The sequence below is a fragment of the Piliocolobus tephrosceles genome, chromosome 1 (assembly GCF_002776525.5).
Source record: "Piliocolobus tephrosceles isolate RC106 chromosome 1, ASM277652v3, whole genome shotgun sequence".
Taxonomy (NCBI): domain Eukaryota; kingdom Metazoa; phylum Chordata; class Mammalia; order Primates; family Cercopithecidae; genus Piliocolobus; species Piliocolobus tephrosceles.
In genome coordinates, this window is record NC_045434.1 from 179,137,371 (window position 1) to 179,160,128 (window position 22,758).

Below are 22,758 nucleotides of genomic sequence, written 5' to 3' on the forward strand. Positions count from 1 at the left end.
ACAATAACTAAAGTGAAAAATCCACTAGAGGTGCTCAATAATAGATCTGAACTGGCAGAAGAATCAGTGAACTTTATAGATCAATAAAGATTAAGCAATTTGAAGAACAGAGAGGAAAAAGAATTGCAAATTTACAGAGCCTCAGAAAAATGTGGGACACCATTAAGCACACCAACTAATGCATAAGGTGAATGCTAGAAGGAGAGGAGAAAGAAAAAGGAGCAGCAAAAAACATTTTCATAAATAATTGCTGAAAATATTACAAATTTATTGGGAAACATCAATGTACACATATAGGAAGCTCAATGAACTCCAAGTAGGAAAAACACAAAGAGATCCACAAACAGACACATTTTGGTAAAAATAATGAAAGCTAAAGACGAGAAGAAAATTTTGAAAGCATCGATAGAAAAACGACTGATCACTTACAAAAGGGTCCCAATAAGATTAATAGCAGATATCTCAGCAACGACAATGGAAGCCAGAAGAGAATGGGATAACATGTTCAAAGTGCTTAAAGAAAAAGTTGTCAAACAAAAACTCAGCAAAGCTATCTTTTAGAACTGAAGGTGAAATAAAAACATTGCCAACAAAAACTGAAAAAATATGTTGCTAGCAGATTTGACTTACATGAAATACTAAAGGAAATCCTTCAGGTTGACAGCAAGTTACTCCAGATAGTAATTCAAATCCACACAAAACAAAAAGCACTGGTAAAGGTAATTATAAAAGACAATATAAATATATATTTCATCATCTTTTAGCTGATTTAAAAAGCAATTGTATGAAACAATATGCATATAATATACTGTTGTGCCTATAACATATAGAAATGTAATATATTTCCCAGTAGTAGCACCCAAATGATGAGTGGGAACAAATGTGTATTGGATTAAAGAAATGACTTCAATGGTAACTCAAGCTCAAGGAACAAATGAAGAGAACCAGAAATGATAGTAAAGGTTAACATAAAAAGACTATAAATATATAATTGCTCCCCATTCTAACCTCAGCTTCTTTAAAAGATATACAATTATATAAGGTAATAATTATAAGAATATATTATTGGGGTTTGTAACACTCATAGATGTAATATGTATAACAATAATACTATTAAAAAGGGGAAAGGGAATGTAGCTATATGGCAGTAACATTTCTATATGTTACTAGCATTAAGTTAGTATGAAATTGAATCAAAATAAATCTGACTATAATGAGTTACAGTGTGTATGGTAAGCCCTAAGAAATAATTAAAAGTATATAGGGAAAAATAAAGATACTAAAATACTACATTACAATTTTACTTAATGTGAAAGAAGGCATAGAGTAGAAGAACAAAAATCCCATGATACACACACAAAAAAAGGTAAAATGGTAGACATAAATTCAACTATGCCAGTAATAACATTAAATGTAAATTGATTAAACAATCCAATCAAAAGTCAGAGATTGTCAGACTGGATAAAAAAGATTAAATTCTATGACGTTTATAAGACACAGTTTGGAATCGAAGATACAAATATATTGAGAGTAAAAGGATGAAAAAAGATATACCATACAAACAGCAACAACAAAAGTGCTGGAGTGGCTATAGCAAGATCAGGCAAAATAGGCTTCAATACAGAAAATGTTACTAGAAATAGAGACATATTTTATAATGAAAAATGGTCAACCCATCAGGAAAATATATTAATTGTAAAGACATGTGTATATAAAAATAGAGCACCCAAATGCATAAAGTAAAAATTGTCAAGAATGAAGGGGAAAATAGCTCAACAATAAGAGTTGAAGATTGCAATATACCACTCTTTTTTTTTTTTTTTTTTTTTTTTTTGAGATGGAGTTTTGCTCTTGCTGCCCAGGCTGGAGTGCAATGGCACGATATCGGCTCACCACAACCTCTGCCTCCCGGGTTCTAGCAATTCTCCTACCTTAGCCTCCCGAGTAGCTGGGATTATAGGCATGTGCCACCACTCCCAGCTAATTTTTTTGTAGTTTTAGTAGAGACAGGATTTCACCTGTTCTCTCTTTAGTAGAGACAGGAACACCTGTTGGTCAGGCTGTTCTCGACCTCCCGACCTTAGATGATCTGCCTTCCTCAGCATCCCAAAGTGCTGGGATTACAGGTGTGAGTCACCACACCTGGTCTTTTTTTTTTTTTTTTTTTGAGATGGAGTTTCACTCTCATTGCCCAGGATGGAGTGCAATGGCATGATCTCGGTTCACTGCAACCTCTGCCTCCTGGGTTCAAGCGATTCTCCTGCCTCAGCCTCCCGATTATAGACATGCACCACCAAGCCCGGCTAATTTTGTATTTTTTTTTAGTAGAGACAGAGTTTCTCCATGTTGGTCAGGCTGGTTGTGAACTCCTGACCTCAGGTGTTCCGCCGACCTTGGCCTCCCAAAGTGCTGGGATTACAGGCATGAGCCACCACAGCTGCCCATGCAATATACCACTTTCAAAAACAATCAAGACAAACAGGTAGAAGATAACAAGAAACAGAAGACTCAAACAACACTAAAAACCAACCGGACCTAACAAACGTATATAGAACACCCAACTCAATAATAATAGAATGTACATTCTTCTCAAGTGCATAAAGAGCAGTCTCTAAAATAGATTATACGCCAGACCAAAAACCTTAATAAATATAAAAGAACAGAAATAATACAAAATATATTCTCTAAGCACAGTGGAATTACATTAATAATTAATGACAGAAACAGAAATTAACTGGGAAACTCACAAATAAGCAGAAATTTAACAACACATTCCTAAAACCAATGGATCAAAAAGAAATCAAAAGAGAAATTCCAAAATATTTGAGATGAACGAAAATAAAGACATAACATACCAAAATTTATGGTAAGCAATATTAAGAGGAATTTTTTCTGGGTGCAAATACCTACACTTTCAAAAAAGAAAGATCTTAAATAAATAATCTCATCTTCCACCTTAAGGCACTGGAAAAAAAAAAAAAAGAGCAACCTAAATCTAAAGCAAGGCAAAGGAAGGAAACAGTAAAGATTAGAGTGAACATTAATGAAATAGAGAATAGCAAAGCAATAGAGAAAAATCAACGAAACAAAAAGCTGATTCTTTAAAGAGGCCAAAAAAAAAAGGGGAGGGGAGGGGACAGAGGGAAGGAAAATCATATTAATGTAATCAGAAATGAAAGAGGGAATATTACTTTTAAGCTTACAGAAATAAAGAGGATCATAAAGGAATACTAGGAACAATTATATGCGACTAAATTAGACAACTTAAATAGACAAATTCCTAGAATGACACAAAAAATGAAACTGGCTCAAGAAGAAATAGACAATCTAAATAGATGAAAATAGGTAATGAGATTCATTAGAAAAAGAAACTTCCCACAAAGAAAAGCCCAGGCCCAGATGACTTCACTGGTGAATTCTACCAAACACTTAAAGAAGAATTAATACCAATTCTTCACAAACACTTCAAAAAATCAGAAGAGTCTGGAACACTTCCCAACTCATTCTATGAGGCCCTGATGCAATAGCAGTCAAAGACATTGCAAGAAAACTATAGATCACTATTTCTTATAGATACAAAAATCCTCAACAAAATACTAGTAAATTGAATATTCTAATATGAAAATGACTATATACTATGGCCAAGTGGATTTTATCCCAGCAATGCAAGGGTGGTTTAACATCTGAAAATCACTTAGTATACTATAATATATTAATAAAGTAAAAACAAAAACTCACACAATCATCTCAATAGACACAGAGAAAAAAATCTGACAAAATCCAACAGCCATTCATGATAAAAACATTCAACAAACTAGGAATAGAAGGGAACTTTTTCAGCCTGATAAACAGTATCTTCAAAAAAACCTACAGACAGTATCAAACTTAATCGTTAAAGACTGGATGCAGCCGGGCGCGGTGGCTCACGCCTGTAATCCCAGCACTTTGGGAGTCTGAGGTGGGTGGATTACGAGGTCAGGAGATTGAGACCATCCTGGCTAACACTGTGAAACCCCTTCTCTACTAAAAATACAAAAAATTAGCTGGGCATGGTGGTGGGTGCCTGTAATGCCAGCTACTTGGGAGGGTGAGGCAAGAGAATGGCGTGAACCTGGGAAGTGGAGCTTGCAGTGAGCTGAGATCACGCCACTGCACTCGAGCCTGGACAGAGCGAGACTCCTTCTCAAAAAAAAAAAAAAAAAAAAAAAAAGACTGGATGCTTTCTCCCTAAGATTAGGAATAAGACAAGGATCTGCTCCCATCCCTTATATTTGACATGAGACTAGAGGTTCTGGCCATGGCAATTAGGCAAGGAAAATAAGTAACAGGCATTCACAGATTGGAAAGGAAGGCTAAACTACCTCTATTGCAGATGTCATGATCTTATATATAGAAAATCCTAAGGAATTCACTAAAAACACTGATAAAATTTGGATATTTGTCTCCTCCAAATCTCATGTTGAAATGTAATCCCCAGTGTTGAAGGTGGGACCTGGTGGGAGGTGTTTGGATCATTGGGGCATATCCCTCATGAATAGTTTAGTGACATCCCCTTGGTGATGAGTGAGTTCATGAGAGATCTGGTTGTTTAACAGTGTGTGGCATCTCTCACCTCCCTCTCTTGCTCCTGCTCTCACCATGTGATGCGCCTACTACCCCTTCATCTTCCACCACGATTGTAAGCTTCCTGAACCCTTACCAGAAGCAGATGCCAGCATCACGCTTCCCGTATACCCTGCAGAACCATGAGCCAATTAAACTTTCTTTCTTTATAAATTACTCAGTCTCAGGTATTCGTTTATAGCAATGCCAGAATAACCCAATACAAAAACTATTGGAACTAATAAGTGAGTTTGGCAAGGTTGCAGGAGACAAGATCAGTATGCAAAAATTAATTGTATTTCTATACACTTGGAATGAACAATCCAAAAATGAAATTAGGAAAATAATTCAACTTACAATAGCATCAAAAAGAAGAAAAATTTTCACAAATATTTAACAAAAGAAGTGCAAAAGTTATACTCTGAAAACTATAAAACATTCTTGAAACAAATTAAAGACAACCTAAATAAATGGAAAATATCTCATGCTCAAGAATTGGAAGGCTTAATACTGTTAAGATGGCAACAGTCCCCACATTGATCTATAAATTCAGTGCAGTCCCTATGAAGATCCCAGATGGCTTCTTATAGAAATTGAAAAGCTGACTGTAAAATCCATATGGAATTGCAAGGGACACAGACTACCCAAAACAATCTTGATAAAGAAGACTAAAGTTGCAAGATTCACAATTCCCAATTTTAAAACTTGCTACAAAGCAGCAGTAATCAAGACAGTGTGGTACTGGCATAAAGACAGACAGATAGATCAACGGAACAGAATTGGGAGTCCTGAAACAAACCCATGTGTCAACTGATTTCCAACAAGATGCCAAGACTACTCAATGGAGAAAGACTAGCCTTTTCAACAAATGATGCTGTGACAACTGGACATCGACATGCCAAAGAATGAAGTTGGACCCCTGTACCATCCCATATACACAAATGAATTCAAAATGGATTAAAGACCTGGATGCAAGACCTAGCACTATGAAACTCTTAGAAGAAATATAGGGGTAAATCTTCATGACCTCAGGCATTGGCTTCTTAAATATAACACGAAAAGCACAACCAACAAAAGAAAAATAGATAAATTCGATTTCAATTTCATCAAAATTGAAAACTGTTCATCAAAGGACAACATCAAAAAAGTGAAAAGACAACCCACAGAATGGGACATAGTATTTACAAATCACATATCTGATAAAGGACTTATATCTAGAATATATAAATAACTGTTACAACTCAATAATAAAAAGACATATGACTCAATTTTTTAAATGGGCAAAAAATCTGAATAGACATTTCTTCAAAGAAGAATTACAAATTCTTGAAAAGATGTTCATGAAAAGATGTTCATCATTAATCATCAGGTAAATGCAAATCAAAACCACAATGAGATACCACTTCTTACCCACTAAGATGGCTATAATAAAAAAGATAATAACAAGTTTTGGCAAGGATATAGAGAAATCAGAATGCTCATATACTGCTTGTGGGAATATAAAATGGTCCAGTCACTTTGGAAAACAGTATGACAGTTCCTCAAATAATTGAACATGAAGTTACCATATGACTCAGCAATTCCACTTATAGGAAAAGAAATGAAAACCCATCCACATAAAAACTAGTTGCATTATTCATAAAAGCCAAAAGGTAGAAACAACCCAAATATACAAATTTGGTGAATAAAATATAGTATATCCACATAATTAAATATTATTTGGCCATAAAAAAGGAATGAACTACTGCTACATGCTACAACATGGATGAACACTGAAAACTGGCCATGTGTGGAGGCTCATGCCTGTAATCCCAACACTTTGGGAGGACAAGGTGGGTGGACTGCTTGAGCTCAGGAGCTCAAGACCAGCCTGGGCAACATGGCAAAACCCTGTCTCTACTAAAAACACAAAAGCTAGCTGGATGTGGTGGCGTGTACCTGTAGTCCTAACTACTTGGGAGGCTGAGGTGGGAAGATTGCTTGAGCCCAGGAGGTCAAGGCTGCAGTGAGCCATGATTGCACCACTGTACTCCCACCTGGGCAACAGAGCGAGACCCTGTGTCAAAACAACAACAAAACCCATTATGCTAAGTCAAAGAAGCCAGTCATAAAAGTCCATGTTTTATGATTCCATTTGTATGAAATGTCCAGAATAGGCAATTCTATATATAGAGACATAAAGTAGGTAAGCAGTGGCCTAAGGCTGGGGTGGGGAAGGGTGATAATTGGGAGGATGGAGGAATAATAATAGCTAAAGGGTATGGCTTTTTAGTTTTTTGAGGTGATAAAAATGTCCAAAGGCTGTCTATGATAAATGGTTGCATAACTCTTTGAATATACTAAAAACAACTGAATTGTATACTTTGAATAGGCAATTTGTATGTGAATCATAACTCAATTAAGCTGTTATAAAAAAAGCACCATTACTGAGAAAGATATGTTAAATCTTCTACTGTGATTGTAGATGGTCTATTTTCCTTGTTGTTCTGTCCAGTTTTGCTTTATATATTTTGAATCTATGGTATTAGGTACATGCAGACTTAAAATTGTAATATCTTATTGGTACTGAGCCATTTTAAGTACAATATGATCTCTGTCTTTAATAGTGCCTTTCTTATTGTAATGTCTGCAGTGTATTTATATCAGCTTTCTTTATTATTCCAAAACAGTAAAAAAGAAAAAGAAACATTTTTATATATATGCATTTGTATACATGAGCAAATATAGCGATAGATTAAATGCCTTAAAATGCAATTTCTGGGTAAAAGGATATGTGGGATTTAAATCTGAGACAATGCCAATGTGTCCTCCAAAGTTACTGGAGCAATCACAGTCCCACTGAGTCTATCAGCATACTTCTATGTGAACATCTTAAAATTAGAATTTTGTTTTGCTCTGTGTGAAGGGGATGTATGAGTTTATGCTAACTTATTTGGATTAAAATTTGCCCACATGGTGACCAGTCCCCCAGCCAGGCACACGGGTCCTGGTCTGGAAGGACCATTGCTGGGAAGACTCACCTTGCTGATTTCTGTCAGGGACATGGTGATGCTGTAGAGTTGGTTCTTACTGGTGCTAGCAACCAGAGTTTCCTCTGAGGGGCTGAAGCATAGGCAGAGAACATCCTGTTTGTCAGACTGACTTGGATCGTTGCTCTGCGGGTCCACAGGAATCTGCTCAAGATGCAAAACAGCTATCAGTAATGTCCCCAGGTTGTCAGTGGGCCTTAGGCTTTCAGAGTTTTCTTGGATAACTTTAGCTTACAGACTCCCAGACCAGGCTGCTTCCTGGGATCCCCCTATTCTTTGTTTGCTTTTTTTGAGAGAGGGTCTGGCTCTGTTACCCAGACTGGAATACAGTGGCTTGATCTTGGCTCAATGCAACTTCCACCTGCCAGGCTCAAACCATCCTCTCACCTCAGCCTCCCAAGTACCTGGGACTACAGGTACACATCACCACACCTGGCTAATTTTTTTTTTTTTTTGAGACAGAGTCTTGCTCTGTCGCCCAGGCTGGAGTGCAGTGGTGTGATCTTGGCTCTCTGCAACCTCGGCTGCCTGGGTTCAAGCAATTCTAGCTGGGATTACAGACACATGCCACCATACCTGTTTCCTTTTTTTTTTTTTTTTTTTTTTTTTTTTTTTGAGAGAGAGTTTCAATCTGTCACCCAGGCTGGAGTGCAGTGGCATGATCTCGGCTCACTGCAACCTCTGCCTCCCGGGTTCAAGCTATTCTCTTGCCTCAGCCCCCCAAGTAGCTGGGACAACAGGCACACACTGCCACGCCTGGCTAATTTTTGTATTTTTAGTACAGATGGGGTTTCACCATGTTGTCCAGGCTGGTCTCAAACTCCCGACCTCATAATTTTTCTTTTTTCTTTTTTGTAGAGATGGGCTTTCCCCATGTTGCCCAGGCTGTTCTACAACTCCTGAGTTCAAGAGACCCACCCACCTTGGCCTCCCAAAGTGCTGGGATTACAGGCATAAGCCAATATGCTGGTCGATTTTCCTTTTTTAAAACTAATTCTGTTCACTTCATCCTAAAACCTCTCTCAGGACAGGTATCTCAAGTCACCATTTCACCATTTCTGCTCAGCAATCCTGCCTTATCCCTCCCCATCAGATGCCTTCTCAGAGAACTGCTGCTGGGGAACAAATGCCAATAGGACCCCCGTTTTGCTTCTTTTTTCTTCCCTCCTTACCCTGATTTCTCTGCTCTCACGGTAAAAATCCTTTTCTTCCATCTTCTCAAACAGCAGAACTCTCCCTGGCCCAGCAGAACAGGCAAATCCCTTTGAATAGGCTGCAATGGCAAACACCTGGGGCATGGACAGCTGGCTGTGGCTACTGGTCGCCACCATCTGTTCGTAGGAAGGGAGTGGAGAACTGACTGGCGGAAATTCAATCAGGCTGGAAACAAAAAAACGCATATACAATTTACAGAGACAATCTTGAGGAGATGGAATTCTGCTGGGGAGGAGAAAGAAGGCTGTCGTTGGGTGTGACAGAAACCACCCAATGATCCCCTTTTCCAGAGCCAAATACTGCCCTTTGGCTTGGGAACTGTACACAAACTGCACATGGCCAAGCCCAGAAGCAAGAGAGTACTCGGGGCGTGTGGAGTAGACAGAGGCAAGAGTTGTAGAGGAAGAGAGCCACAGGTATGCTTGGGCCAAGCCAACGAGTCTGGGCTTTTTTCTGGGAGGCCTGGACCCCAGAGCTTAAGGACTGTGAACGCAGCTCCTGGAGAAGGTTATGGGGACTTTTTAGGAAGCTCCTAATTACAAAAAAAAAAAAAAAAAGGATATTCCACTGGCATGGGGGGATGGTGGTGAAAATGGGTGGATTGAAGGTTGTTGAGGAAGAAGAATCTACAGGATGTCATTGGGGTTGAGGGCCCAGGTTCTGGCATCCAAGAGATCTGGGTTTGAATCCTGAGCCTGCCACTTCTCAGAGCAATGATCTTGGATAGGCCACTTACCTCTTTGATCCTCAGTTTCCTTGTCTACAAAATGGGCATGATAATAGTACGAACTATATAGGGTAAGAATCAAATGGGAATATTTATAAAGTGTTTAAAGCAATGTCTGGTGCATGCAATGGTACATTCCAATACACAGGAGACATGATTTTCACTGGTTGTCACAGCGGTAATGTGGCATCTCTCTTACCATGGTCAATAACCACTCCTTCCTGAGACTGCACTTTACCCCTACCCTCTGTCAGATTTACCTAACACATTTCCTTGCATTTGTTGGTCTGTCGCCTCCTGCTGAATTATAAGTTCCGTGAGGACTTGTGTCCCCAGCATCTAGCAAGAGATGCCTTTTGTATACTGCAAGGACTTGGTGGACATGAATCAATTCATTAAATTAGTCACTGTAAAATGTGTTTCTAAAACTATAGTTTTGAAGACCAGCCATATTATATGCTTATAAAATGAGGTTAGGTATAAAAAATAAAAAGAATTGTATCTAGCCTATGGTTATAACTGTTAAATTTGTGCTTAAATATAAATGAAAACTCTTCGAGAGGAAGAGGGAAAATGGGCATAGTTGACTTTTATGGTAGAGGGGTTATGAGCAGTTTCTAAAGAGCGCTGTCTTCTGTATAATGCTGTTAGTACAACGAATGTGGGAGTGCCAGCCCAGGAAGCACCATTACCTCTCTGATTCCTGGATGACATCCAGGCTTTTTGAGTCATGGGTGGGTTCTTTGACCATTATGCTGGTCTCCCAACGCTGATCTCCAGATTCAAAGAGGAAGAGTTTGCCTGTGTCAGTGCCAACAACAATCTTGTCATCAGCCACCCAGGTGTGGGCTAGATAGTTTTGGGGTTCTCCCCTCTGAAAATTGGTTTGCTTCAGGGTTCCCTCAGTAAAACGGAGAAGCTTAAACATCCCATTTCCAGTGACACACACCTGAGTGTTATCCTGTGGACTGAAGCTCACCTGTAAAATGTGAGAGAATTGAAGAAAAAAATTTATGAAACTAATCTTGATGGAATTATTTCCCACTTTACAAGTTAATATTTATTTCAGGCTGCTCAGAATATCTCCTAAACATCACAAAATCATGTAATTTTATGCTGCATTTGATAAGGGGACACATCTATAATCCATTATATTTATAGGGATATGAGTCAAACTAGGAAATCTACAAAGGCCAAAGAGCAGAATGAGCAGCTTTTGACAGGAGCCACACCCAGTGCTGACAAAATGGAATAAAGCTCAGCTGGAAACACAGAAAAAGAGGGTCTGATAGGTTTACATAGCCCTGTCCAGGAGGAAAGAAATCACATGTCAGGGGATGCTACGTGGTCTCCTACCAACTGAACATCCTTCAACCACAGCTCCTATCCCAATATACACCTGCTCCTCTAGTTACAATGGGATCATGTCCTGATAAACCCATCATAAGCTGAAAATGGGCAAAGCCATGTGGCCACACAGCACCACACTGTAGAGTACCTTGGTTGTTACCTTCGTGATTCAGTGGCTGATTGGGGGCTGTGGCTGCAGCTGCTGCCCAGCATCATGAAAGTATATCACTTGGCCTCTTTCTCCAGGGTACATATCACTCTTGTACCATTGTAAAGATGAAAATTTTAAGTTTAACCATAGTAAGTTGGGGACTACCTCTACAGTAATAGGCAGTCAACCTGCTGCCTGGCTAGATAGTGAGCAACTTGAACGGCTGTGACTTTTTCATCTCTGTTTTCCCAGTGCTGGATTCATCATGGGCATCCAATAAATGGTTGCTGAATCTACTTAGTCAGAGCAGGAGGTGCTTCATCGGCCTCACTGTGGCCTGGTTGAAATCCCCTTCTGGTTCTACCTGCCTTTTGTCTGATTCTGGAATAATCACCCAGCAGCTTTCTGATTACTATTATAATTTCACCTCGCAACTTCTCTACTACTAGGAAGGGAATACACTGGATAAATAATGTGAGCGTTCTGGTTGTAATATGCTGGTTTACACATCAACATCTTGTGGGTTGAATAACTGAGTCTATGCCGGAGACACTGATTAGCTAGAATCCCTGAACATGAACAGAACTGAGTCGTTGAACTTGTGGAATTGAGTGCTAGATCCCAGACTAGGGTGAGTGAACCAAGATCAAACCTCCTTGGGACCCCTTGCCTAAGCCATCAGTCAGGTTCCTGAGGGGTCTTCTTCCTTTTGCCCTCAAGACACAATAGAAGGTTCTGCTCCTTACATAACAGCAACTTCAGCAACAGCTGCCTAAAGACCTACCGCTTTACATCATTTCGGAAATCTTCCTACTGCCCGGCAATGCTGCTGGAAAAAAAAGGCTAGGACCAGGGAGAGAAAGCAAGTTTTATTAATCCACTGCTGGGCCAAACCTGTGACCAGAAAGCAGTTCTGGGCCAAAGTAAATAAGACAGGAGCTGGAGTTGGGGAACTCCTAGCTCTGCTACTCACTGCCTCTGTGATCTTGGGTGAGTTACCTAACCTCTTGGAGCCTCAGCTCTCTCATCTGTAAAATGGGGATAATGATTGTGCATACCTTATATGGTTGTTGTAAGACTAAATATAAAAATGCATGGAGGAAATTAGAACTGTGGCACACAGCATTCAATAAAAAGTAGTTCTATTTTTTATAATTTTCACGATACTTGTCACACTACTAGGTACCTGGTAGACAGGGTTGTTCTGAGTGTCGATTCTAACAATGGCCATTACTTTCTGTTTTTCCCACAGCCAATAGACAAGATTTGACTCTGGAGGTGATGTCTGAGCCAACAGGTATTTGGAGTCTGGAGAAAAAGCCATGCTAATAAATTTCTGAACTTGGAAGTCAAAATTATTAAGAACTTTGCGCTTCCGGCAAGGGATGGATGACAATTCATAAATGGTGATGGCAGGTTTTTCTTGCACAGTCTCAGAGATAGCGAGATACCGCCGATTGGGACTGATGGACAAGGCCAACATGCCCTGACTCTTGTCTGAGCCTGCAAACAGAGGAAAAAGGAAATAATCAGGGTGGATCACACTTTCACCAGGATTCACCAGGAACCAGGCACAGTAGTGGGCACTGGAGTGGACAGTGGTGGACACAAAGAACAAAGGTGGCCTTGGCATAGCTGTGTTTGGGCATTATGAAAATGACTAGGGGCCAGGCGTGGTGGCTCACGCCTGCGATCCTGGCACTTCAGGGGGCCGAGGCAGGCAGATGACTTGAGATGGGGAGTTCAAGACCAGCCTAGCCAACATGGTGAAACCCTGTCTCTACTAAAAATAAAAAAATTAGCCGGGTGTTGTGGCAGGTACCTGTAATCCCAGCTACTCGGGAGGCTGAGGCAGGAGAATTGCTTGAACCTGGGAGGTGGAGACTGCAGTGAGCTGAGATCATGCCACTGCACTCCAGCCTGGGAGACAGAGGGAGACTCTGTCCCCAAAAGAAACTGACTAGGGCAGGCACCTCTGAGGATGAGGTGGGAGGAGAAGTCAGGGAAAGCTTCCTGAAGGAGGGCAGGGGGCAAGGTGAGATGGGGGCTGGGTGGCGGGTGGCAGGTGGCAGTAAGAGCTTGAGCCAAGGGGTGGATGTGACAAAGGGTACGGCATAGTGCGAGAACTGCAAGCAGTGGGTTTGCTGGGGCACTGCATGTGAGATGGGGTGACCAAAGATGGGCCTAAAGGGGTGGAATCGGGTCAGATCATAGAGGCCTTTATTCCCTGAGTGGCTAGCTCATCACTCCTCCTCTACTGCAGAGGCTGGGATGCCAACTACTGGATTCCTCAGCCTCCCTTGCAGTTAGCTGACGTGTGTGACATTCTGGACATGAGGTGGAGGCAGAAGTCTTCCAGAGTGGCTTTATGTTAAAGCTGGTGCTTCCTTAAAAACCAGACAGATGCATTCTATCCCCTTTTTCCTGAAATCTAGAGGTGATATCTGGAGATACAGCTCTCATCTCACAACCTCAGGTAATAAGAATGAAAATGAAGGCTGTGATCCTCTAGAAAACAGAGCCTCAGGCAAAGATTAAAGTGTAAATACTTTATCTGGGAAATGCAATCAGGGTCACATTACAGTTTTCGAGGGCTCTAGGTTTGATTTCATGGCCCCCTCCTTCATTAAAAATTGTTTAAAAACATATTTACAGGCCGGGCGTGGTGGCTTAATCCCAGCACTCTGTAATCCCAGCACTCTGGGAGGCCGAGGTGGGCGTAGCACCTGAAGTTGGGAGCTCAAAACCAGCCTAACCAACATAAAGAAACCCTGTCTCTACTAAAAATACAAAATTAGCTGGGCATGGTGGTCCATGCCTGTAATCCCAGCTACTTGGGAGGCTGAGGCAGGAGAATCACTTGAACCTGGGAGGTGGAGGTTGTGGTGAGCCGAAATTGAGCTATTGCACTACAGCTTGGGCAAGAAAAGCAAAACTCTGTCTCAAAAAAAAAAAAAAAAAAAAAATATATATATATATATATATATATATACACACACACACACACACACACACACACATATACATATATACATGGTATGGTGGCTTGTACCTGTAATCCCAGCTACTTGGGAGGCTGAGGTGGGAGGATGGATTGAGTCCAGGAGTTCAAGACCAGCCTGGGCAACATAGCCAGACCCCATCTACATAAAAAAATTAGCTGGTCAAGGTGGTGCGTGCCTGTATTCCCAGTTATTCAGGAGGTTAAGGTGGGGAGGATGGCCTGAACCCAGGAGTTTGAGACTGCTGTGAGCTATGATTGTGCCAGTGCACTCTAGCCTGGGCAACAGAGTGAGGCCTGGTTTCTTAAAAAAAAGAAAAGAAAAGAAAAAAAAATATGGAGAATGGAGTTGAGATGGTTTGGAGTTCCAGAAGGAGGTAACAGAACAAAAAAGATACCTGTCCTTAGATCTAGGAATCTCAAAGAATCCCTAGAGGATAAAAAATGAAAATAAAAACTATACTGTATGTCTGTGTGTGTATCTGTGTGTGTATATATACACACACACATGTATATATACATGTATATATGATGTATATACATGTACATATATGTATATGGTGTGGTATATATGGTGTGTATTTTATACTTATGTATGTATATAGTGTATGTGTATAGATATATATACACACACACACCATAGACAGACATTAAACATCCAGAAAAAAAGATCATCTACAGAAAGACGATGCTGATAGCTAATTTCTTAACCACAGCAACAAAACAGAAGCCAAAAAAACACAATGGAATACGATCTATAATGTGTTGATAAAAATTGCATACCTGTTGAAATTATCGTTCAGAAGTGAGGATAAAATAAAGTCATTTTCAGACAAAAACTGGGAGAGTTTATTAACACATTATCAGTAAATGCAGAAGGAAAATGATCCCACCTGGAATATCTGATTTGTAAAGAGTGACGGTGGGCAAAGAGTTTGGTAAGTATGAGAGCAAATATAAATTAATGTTGTCTGTATAAAACCATAATTTAATTAATATTGGAAAGTCATATGATCTTTTTTATTTCTGTTTTTGAGACAGGGTCTTGTTTGGTTGCCCAGGCTGGAGTACAGTGGCACGATCTCGGCTCCCTGCAACCTCTGCCTCCCAGGTTCAAGCAATTCTCCTGCTTCAGCCTCTGAGTAGCTGGGACTACAGGCACGTGCCACCACTCCCAGCTGATTTTTGTATTTTTAGTAGAGATGGGGTTTCACTATATTGGCCAGGATGGTCTCGATCTCTTGACCTCGTGATCTGCCCACCTCGGCTTCCCAAAGTGCTGGAATTACAGGCGTGAGCAACTGCGCCCGGCCAGATGTCCATTTTTATCACCCCTATTCAACACTGTCTGGAGGTGCTTACCAGCACAGGTAGCACAAGAAAAAGGAAGAAAACCATCGTTATTTGTAGATAATATGATAGTCTATATAGAAATCCCTGCATAATCTATAGACAAATCATTAGAATTAATAATAATTTACCAAATATGCTGGAAATAAACATTAATAAATAAAAGTCAACTGTATTTAATACAGTTTATTCCAACAGAATATTATGTGGTTGATAAATTTGACTTTATTAAAACTAATAATTTTTGTCCATCAAAAGATACTGTAAGGTGGGAGAAAAATGCCCCAAACTGGAAGAAATTATTTGCAAGATATATATATATCTGACAAATTATTGGTATACAGAATAGATAAATTGTGCATGTAAATCAATAAAACTGCCAAAAATTTCCTGCACAACAAACTATAAAAAACAAGTAAAAGACTTGAATAAGGCATTTAACATACGACTAAATGGGAATAGCCCATAAACATGTAAACAGATACTCATCATCATTAATGATAGCAAAATGCAAACGAAAACCACAATTCCTTTTCTCAACTACTGGATTAGCAAAAAATTAGGAAGTTGGACAATACCAAGGGTTGGCAGGGTTGTTGAGGAATGAGAACTCTTATGCACTCCTGGTGGGAGTGTAAATTGTTACTATCATATTACTCAGTAAGTTTAGTCCTGGCCGTGTGTCCTAGAGAATTTGCACAAATAGATGAATGTATACGCATGCAAGAATGTTTATAGTAGTATAGTTTGTAATAGCATATGATTGTTATTTCCCAAATGTCCCTAAACGCTAGAGTGAATACATATATTTGAGACGTTATATTCATATGATGGAACACTACATAGCAATAGAATGAACTTGGTTATATGTGTCAAGATGCATGAATCTCAAAAGCATGATGTTGAAGTGATGCAGCAGGACACAGAATACAGGGAGAAGCCCTAGAACTGGTAATATTCTATTTCCTATGCTGGTGGCTGGGTTCACAGATCTACATTCTATTGTAATTCTTTAAATATTACATATATGTAGGGTACATTCTTTCGTGTGTATATGTCACAATAAAAGGTGTCAATGCAAAAAATGGGAAAATGGATTTGGTTGTTGAAATCATGAATATCATCAACAGGACCACTGTGAACAAAAATAAGGGCTGTAATGTTATACAAATGGTTATCTGCAACTGGGGATAAAGTTTACAGTGTCTTCATCATACATGGATTCAAAAGGTGATGTAATGAAGGTGGTGTGCTCAGGAAAACTGTGTTAGACAACTCAAAAAGGGGCTCTGGTAATGACAAAGGCAACGATATTGAAGACACCAAAAGAGGGATTCTTAACATATTTTCCTGAAATTACAGTGAAAAAAGTACTTTTAAATTAACATTGTATATGTGATTTTAACTACGTATGCGTGACTGATTAATCTAGTTTCATAATACAAGTTGCCATTTATTTCCTCTACATTTATAATACTGCATATATATTCAAATTGGCCAAAATCTTTCTTTCCAATCATCATGCTGGGATTATGGGGTTATATGTGGCACATACCATTCCTGTATATGTCAGGATGGAAAGGGTTTTTACCTGGAATGAATTTTTGCCATTTCTGATCCACATTGTACTTCACACAGTGATTTCCTGAAGGAAATATAATGATCTGTTCATCGAAGTAGAAGATATTGTTGGCCACGTGGGATCGAAGACCAAAAACATGCAGCGTCTGAGCTACCACGGCCGACATGATCTCCCGCCAAAGAGTTCTGCTGAACCACCAAGGCAGCGCTTCAGAGTGGAGAGCGCTGCCCCCGCCCCGCCCCGCCCCCGGCCCAGACACGCTCCTCCCCGCCCAGCATCCAGGACACGCCCTCCCCGTCCCTTGCCCCTCCCCTTCCCCCTTCCCCGGGGTCCTCCTGCGCGCCACCCCATCCCCGCGGCTCATTTTTCTGCCCTTTCCTTTGTACCCGCACTGCTACCAGCTCCTTCTGGCGACCCCCAGGTACCCCCTCCCACCTTTCACTTCTCTCTGGGTCAGCAGACCACGCATGTATCCCCAAGCACTACCTATGCGGATCCTAAGCAACCCGAGCACTTTCAAACGCCGTAGCGGTTCCTATAGCAACGACAAACCGGAAGTATGGTTTGCCGCCGGAAGCGGAAGTCCCAATCAAAAGTTGAGCAGTAGCTGTGAGTTGCTGGCCCTGGTGCGACTCGGTGGCACGTGGAGCCACGGCCTGGGAGTAGGGGGCTGAAGGCAGGCAGCGGCGGCCAGGGCCGCCCTCTGCTAGCCACTTGGGTCTCGGGATACCCCGCTTCTTCCTGTAGGTGTGGGACCTGCGTGCGGCGAGATGGACACTCCTCCGCTCTCGGATTCGGAGTCGGAATCCGATGAGTCTCTTGTCACAGACAAAGAGGTAAGTGTCAGCCGAGCTCGCGGGGCTGGGCGTGGGAGAGGGGGTCTTACACCCCTGGGAGTGACCGTGATTGTGTCCTGCAGTTGCAGGATGCGTTTTCCCGCGGGCTTCTGAAGCCAGGCCTCAATGTCGTGCTAGAGGGGCCGAAGAAGGCCGTGAACGACGTGGTGAGCGCGGGCACAGGGTCGGGGGTACTTGGACTTGGGATGCGCACCAGCCGCTGTTGGGCATGGGAGACCGATTCTTGTCCCAGGAAAGATGCACCCTGAGCCTTGCCAAGAGGGTCTATTACCTGTCTGCGTATTGGGGATTAGCGCTTTGTCCCTTCGCCTAACAGCCTGTGCTTGGGAAGGACAAACTCCGAGTCCCCTTCTTAAGAGCTCAGTGTCTGGATTTCCTAGAATGGCCTGAAGCAGTGTTTGGCAGAATTCAAGCGGGATCTGGAATGGGTTGAAAGACTCGATGTGACACTGGGTCCGGTGCTGGAAATCGGTGGATCTGAGGCGCCAGCACCTCAGAACAAGGACCAGAAAGCTGTTGATCCAGAAGACGACTTCCAGCGAGAGATGAGTTTGTATGTTTTCGAATGTTGGAGAAGTTGAGGATCCTTGTGCAGGAGAGTGGGAAAGAGGGGAAATTAGTAAGCCTGCACTCAGAATAAGCTTAGGAGTAGGGAGAGCGGCTTCTTTTGACTAAGAATAGCTAGGAGCTTCTCGCTGTTTGAGAGGAGAGCTCCTTGGTCCACAGTCATGATTCAAAGTCCAGTTTATGGACTAATTTGAAATATTCATGTTAAAGCTTTTTGTGCATGCTTCAGTTAAAAAAAAACATTGCTTATGGGTGTTCTTGTGTGGAATTGCTTTAGTACTTACGTAAGAATCCATAATCGACATTAGTTTGTGTTAATGGGTACCTTTAGAGTAGTCATTCTCTTAAACTATTTTTAGCAATACCCCTCCCCTTTTTAAAAACTGGTATATGTCTACATTTCTTTTAGATACTAAATCAGTGAGGTTTGGTGACAGTTTTTATTTGTTTGTTCTTGCTAATGGAGGTCAGATTTTGAGAGTCCTTCTGAGCTTGGATAACTCATGAGAGGCAGTGAAGAGGAACGTAAGGCCTCTCTCCTTCACCTCATTACACATTTTGTCCCACAATTCTCAGCTACCGCCAAGCCCAGGCCGCAGTGCTTGCAGTCTTACCCCGCCTCCATCAGCTCAAAGTCCCTACCAAGCGACCCACTGATTATTTTGCAGAAATGGCCAAGTCTGATCTGCAGATGCAGAAGGTAAGAAGTAGAAGTTTTCCTCTGGAAAGCCAAAACTTTGTACTTAAGTATATTCAGCTGGCTTAGAAAGATAGCTGTGAGCCCAATAATGGGGAGCCAGTTGTCAGAGGACAATTATTACCTCTTCCATAGATTGACTGCTTCAGAGTCATGCCAGTTACCACCAATTAGATGCATATAAGAATGACATTTTTTCTAAAATCAGCAATTAAGGAGAGGAACAGTGCTGTGAGAAGTGTGGTCCTTGAGGTGAAGATGGCCCATTGCATTTCCTAGCTGGCTTGGTCATGGCATGGTGTGCAGAGAAGACAGCATTCTTGTGTCCTTGCCACTGGTAGTGCTAGAACTTGTAGACAATTACTTTTCTCTGGGCCTCAGTTTTCTCCTCTATAAAATGAGGAATTCTTAGATGGTTCAGATACAGTACAATTTAGAGTTGGGTAGAACTTGGACCTCATTTAACTTTGAAGGAGGGGATTGCCAGCATGTAATCCAAGATATACTCAGCCCTCCATAGCCATGGGTTCAGTATCTGTGGATTCAACCAACCTCGGATCAAAAATATTTGAGAAAAAAATTTGAAAATGTTGCAAAAAGAAAACTTGAATTTGCCATGTGCTGAGAACATTGAATCTGTGAGAATGACATGATGCGTAGCATTGAATTCAGTATTATAAGTAATCTAGAGACTATTTAAAGCAGTGGTCTGGCACCAGGGACCGGTTTCGTGGATGACAATTTTTTTCATAAACTGGGGGAGGGGATAGTTTCGGGATGAAACTGTTCCACCTCAGATCATCAGGCATTAGATTCTCATAAGGAGCACACAACCTAAATCCTTTGCATGCTTAGTTCACAGTAGAGTTCGGGCTCCTATGAGAATTTAATGCAGCCGCTGATCTGACAGGAGGTGGAGCTCTGGTGGTAACGCTCGCTTGCCTGCCACTCACTTCCTGCTCTGTGGCCTGGTTCCTAACAGGCCACAGATTCATAGCAGGTTCGTGGCAGTCTGCGGCCCAGGAGTTGAGGTCCCTTGACTTTAAAGTATACTGGAGGCGAGTGTAGGTTATATGCAAACGCTACACCATTTTTATATAAGGGACTTGAGCATCTGTGGATTTTGATGTCTGTAGTGGGTCCTAGAACTAATCCTCTGTGGATACTGAGGGATGAGTATATTTAAATAGTACTCTGGGGTCTCAAACTGGATTTTAGGGAGCTTTTGTCATGGTAGTAGTTCACCTTCTCACTGTGAACTCTATACAAGTTCTCACTGACAACTTCTCATCCTTTAACTAAAATGTGTATGTTTGACTGAAAAGGCTAGGCACCTGATATCTGCGTGGATTTTTATTGTGTATGTGGTATACTAGAAAAGGACACTGAGGCCGCATACTGGTTTCCAGCCTCAGTCTACTGACAGTAGAAATGGGGAGAAGTTTGTCTTCTTTCCTGGGCTTCAGATAGGCAGTTTGTAAAATGAAACAGACAGCACACTGGGAGTGGGAAGGTGACTTTCAATCTCTGGCTTCACTCTAACACTTTTGGTAAAGTGCTCAGCCTGTGGGCCCCATTGTCCTTAGGGGTTGGAATTGATGATTTACAAGTTCCACAGTTTAAAGAACAGGGAATATCTGTTCCCTGCTCTAGTGCATCCTAAGTAGTGGTCATTCTAGATTCAAATAACATAAACTGACAGCATTTTGTGTTGTAGATTCGACAGAAGCTGCAGACTAAACAGGCTGCCATGGAGAGGTCTGAAAAGGCTAAACAACTGCGAGCACTTAGGAAATACGGGAAGAAGGTGAGAAGGAAAGTGTGCAGGGAATAGGAAGAGGCGGAGTGTGTGTGTTTGATGAGATTGCCGTGGTCTGACGTGGTCCCCTGAACTGAATGGAGCTGTGTGTTGATCGTGTGTTTACCGTCTCTCAGTGTATGTGCTGGTATTCATGAGCACAGTCTTGCCTGGACATGAATGCTTCCCCAGGAGTAGTATGGTGACTGCAGGCGAGCCAGTCACCTCTCTGGTCTTCAGTTTTCATATCTATACACTGGGTCCAGATGAGTGGTTTCCAAACCTGACCTCACAGCCAAATCACCAGGGGAAGTTTTTCAAAACAGGATCCTAGACTTCAGAATCCCTGGGAATCTGTATCTGTTTTCCCCCTTCCCCAAAAGCTTTCCAGGTGATTCTGAAATGCATCCTGGTTTGGGATTCACTGGCCTATGTGATAATCATGTCCCTGAAGAAATGATCCTAATGATTGTCATCCAATCTGAAAGATGGCCTGTGTGTTTGAACTGTGAATGTCTGAGTTCTAATGTAACACCAGATCAGGCATACCCTGAAACTTTTCTTGGTTTTCCTTTTTTATTTCATGGTCATCTAAGAAAGAAGATGACGGGTTTTAAAGTTAGGATTGTGGGAAGACATGAATGTGAGGAAGATTGGCATGGGGGTTAAGACTTTGTCAACATTTGGACAGAAGCAGTTGTGATCTGGGTTGCAGGACTCTTGTCCACATTTGGGGTCATTTCACTGATACATTCTCAGCAGAGTAAGAATAGGCTGGGATCCTGTCCTCTACAAAAGGCCTGCTGTGGATTTATTATTTCTTTGATCTGGAGGTGGATGGTTGAGATTCTCTCAAAGACACCAATAAGTAATTTAACATAACGAAAATTACCAAAAGCAAAGACAAACTCACTTGGGCCTTTTAGTTCACTGTTCCTAATTTAAGGAAACATTGGGGAAGAGGTTGTCAACTGGGGTGGATTTGCTCCCTAGGAGTTTTCTATGACTGCCTGGTGATATTTTTAGTTGTCAAATTTTGGAGGGAGGGTACTACTGGCATCTAGTAGATAGAGGGCAGGGGTGCTGCTAAATGTCATACAGTGCAGGACAGGCCCCTACACCCCAGCAAAGAATTATTCTCTTCACACTGTAGCAGTATCAAGATTGAGAAACCCTCTGTTAGAGTATTATAAAGTGTCTCCTTTTATCCATCAAACTTTTTTCTTTTCTTTGGCTGGGGACATTGTTTTTTTCTCTTCCTTTTGGTTACTTTCATGCCTAGTAACAGTGAGTTAAATAATCTGTCCAAATGTGATGTGAAAACTGATGTAGTCTTAAACATGATTTGCTTCAGTTTTGTAGGCAGGATTGTATAATAGGATGAGTGCTGGCTTTGGAGTCAAACAGCCTGGGTCATCTCAGCTATGCACTTTTTCACCATGTAACTTGGGCAGTTAACTTCTCTGTGCTTCAGTTTAGGGGGTAACACAAATTTCAACTTCACTGCATTGTTATAAGACAGATATATCTTCATCTATGAAGAATATACCTAGATCTGAGAATATACTTAGAGTCCCTAACACAGTTTTTGGCACATAGTAAATGTCAAAGGGTAGCAGCATTAATCATGGTGTTGCTCTTAAGACAATGTAGACACTGGAATAATGGTATGGGATAGCTGTAACAGCGCTTGTGTTCATATCACAGGTGCAAACGGAGGTTCTTCAGAAGAGGCAGCAGGAGAAAGCACATATGATGAATGCTATTAAGAAGTATCAGAAAGGTTGGTACATCTCTCTGCTAGGGGAACAAGGGTAGCAGGTACTTTAGAG

The 22,758-nt window shown here is 41.3% G+C and overlaps 2 protein-coding genes across 3 annotated transcripts in view; one reads left to right on the forward strand and one right to left on the reverse strand.

Moving 5' to 3' along the window:
• The window catches only part of CFAP57 (cilia and flagella associated protein 57), a 77,251-nt gene extending 59,685 nt beyond the window's left edge, over positions 1–17,566 (reverse strand). Inside the window, exons 1-6 of one of the 2 annotated variants that reach the window (XM_023221559.1) lie at positions 17,443–17,566; positions 17,017–17,195; positions 12,261–12,577; positions 10,266–10,552; positions 8,804–9,011; positions 7,623–7,775 (exon numbers count right to left, since the gene is read on the reverse strand). In XM_023221559.1, the coding sequence (XP_023077327.1) occupies positions 7,623–7,775; positions 8,804–9,011; positions 10,266–10,552; positions 12,261–12,577; positions 17,017–17,173 (1,122 nt within the window). In that variant the 5' untranslated portion in view covers positions 17,174–17,195; positions 17,443–17,566. Of the gene's footprint in view, positions 1–7,622; positions 7,776–8,803; positions 9,012–10,265; positions 10,553–12,260; positions 12,578–17,016; positions 17,196–17,442 lie in introns of those variants that run through there. The other variant, XM_023221560.1, reaches the window with a different exon arrangement.
• Positions 1–22,758, forward strand: part of EBNA1BP2 (EBNA1 binding protein 2) — a 45,102-nt gene that overhangs the window by 19,171 nt on the left and 3,173 nt on the right. Inside the window, exons 3-10 of the mRNA XM_023221561.1 lie at positions 17,064–17,208; positions 17,468–17,616; positions 17,755–17,843; positions 17,927–18,010; positions 18,245–18,417; positions 19,008–19,131; positions 20,846–20,935; positions 22,634–22,709. Of these exons, the coding sequence (XP_023077329.1) occupies positions 17,144–17,208; positions 17,468–17,616; positions 17,755–17,843; positions 17,927–18,010; positions 18,245–18,417; positions 19,008–19,131; positions 20,846–20,935; positions 22,634–22,709 (850 nt within the window). The 5' untranslated portion in view covers positions 17,064–17,143. The remainder of the gene's footprint in view (positions 1–17,063; positions 17,209–17,467; positions 17,617–17,754; positions 17,844–17,926; positions 18,011–18,244; positions 18,418–19,007; positions 19,132–20,845; positions 20,936–22,633; positions 22,710–22,758) is intronic.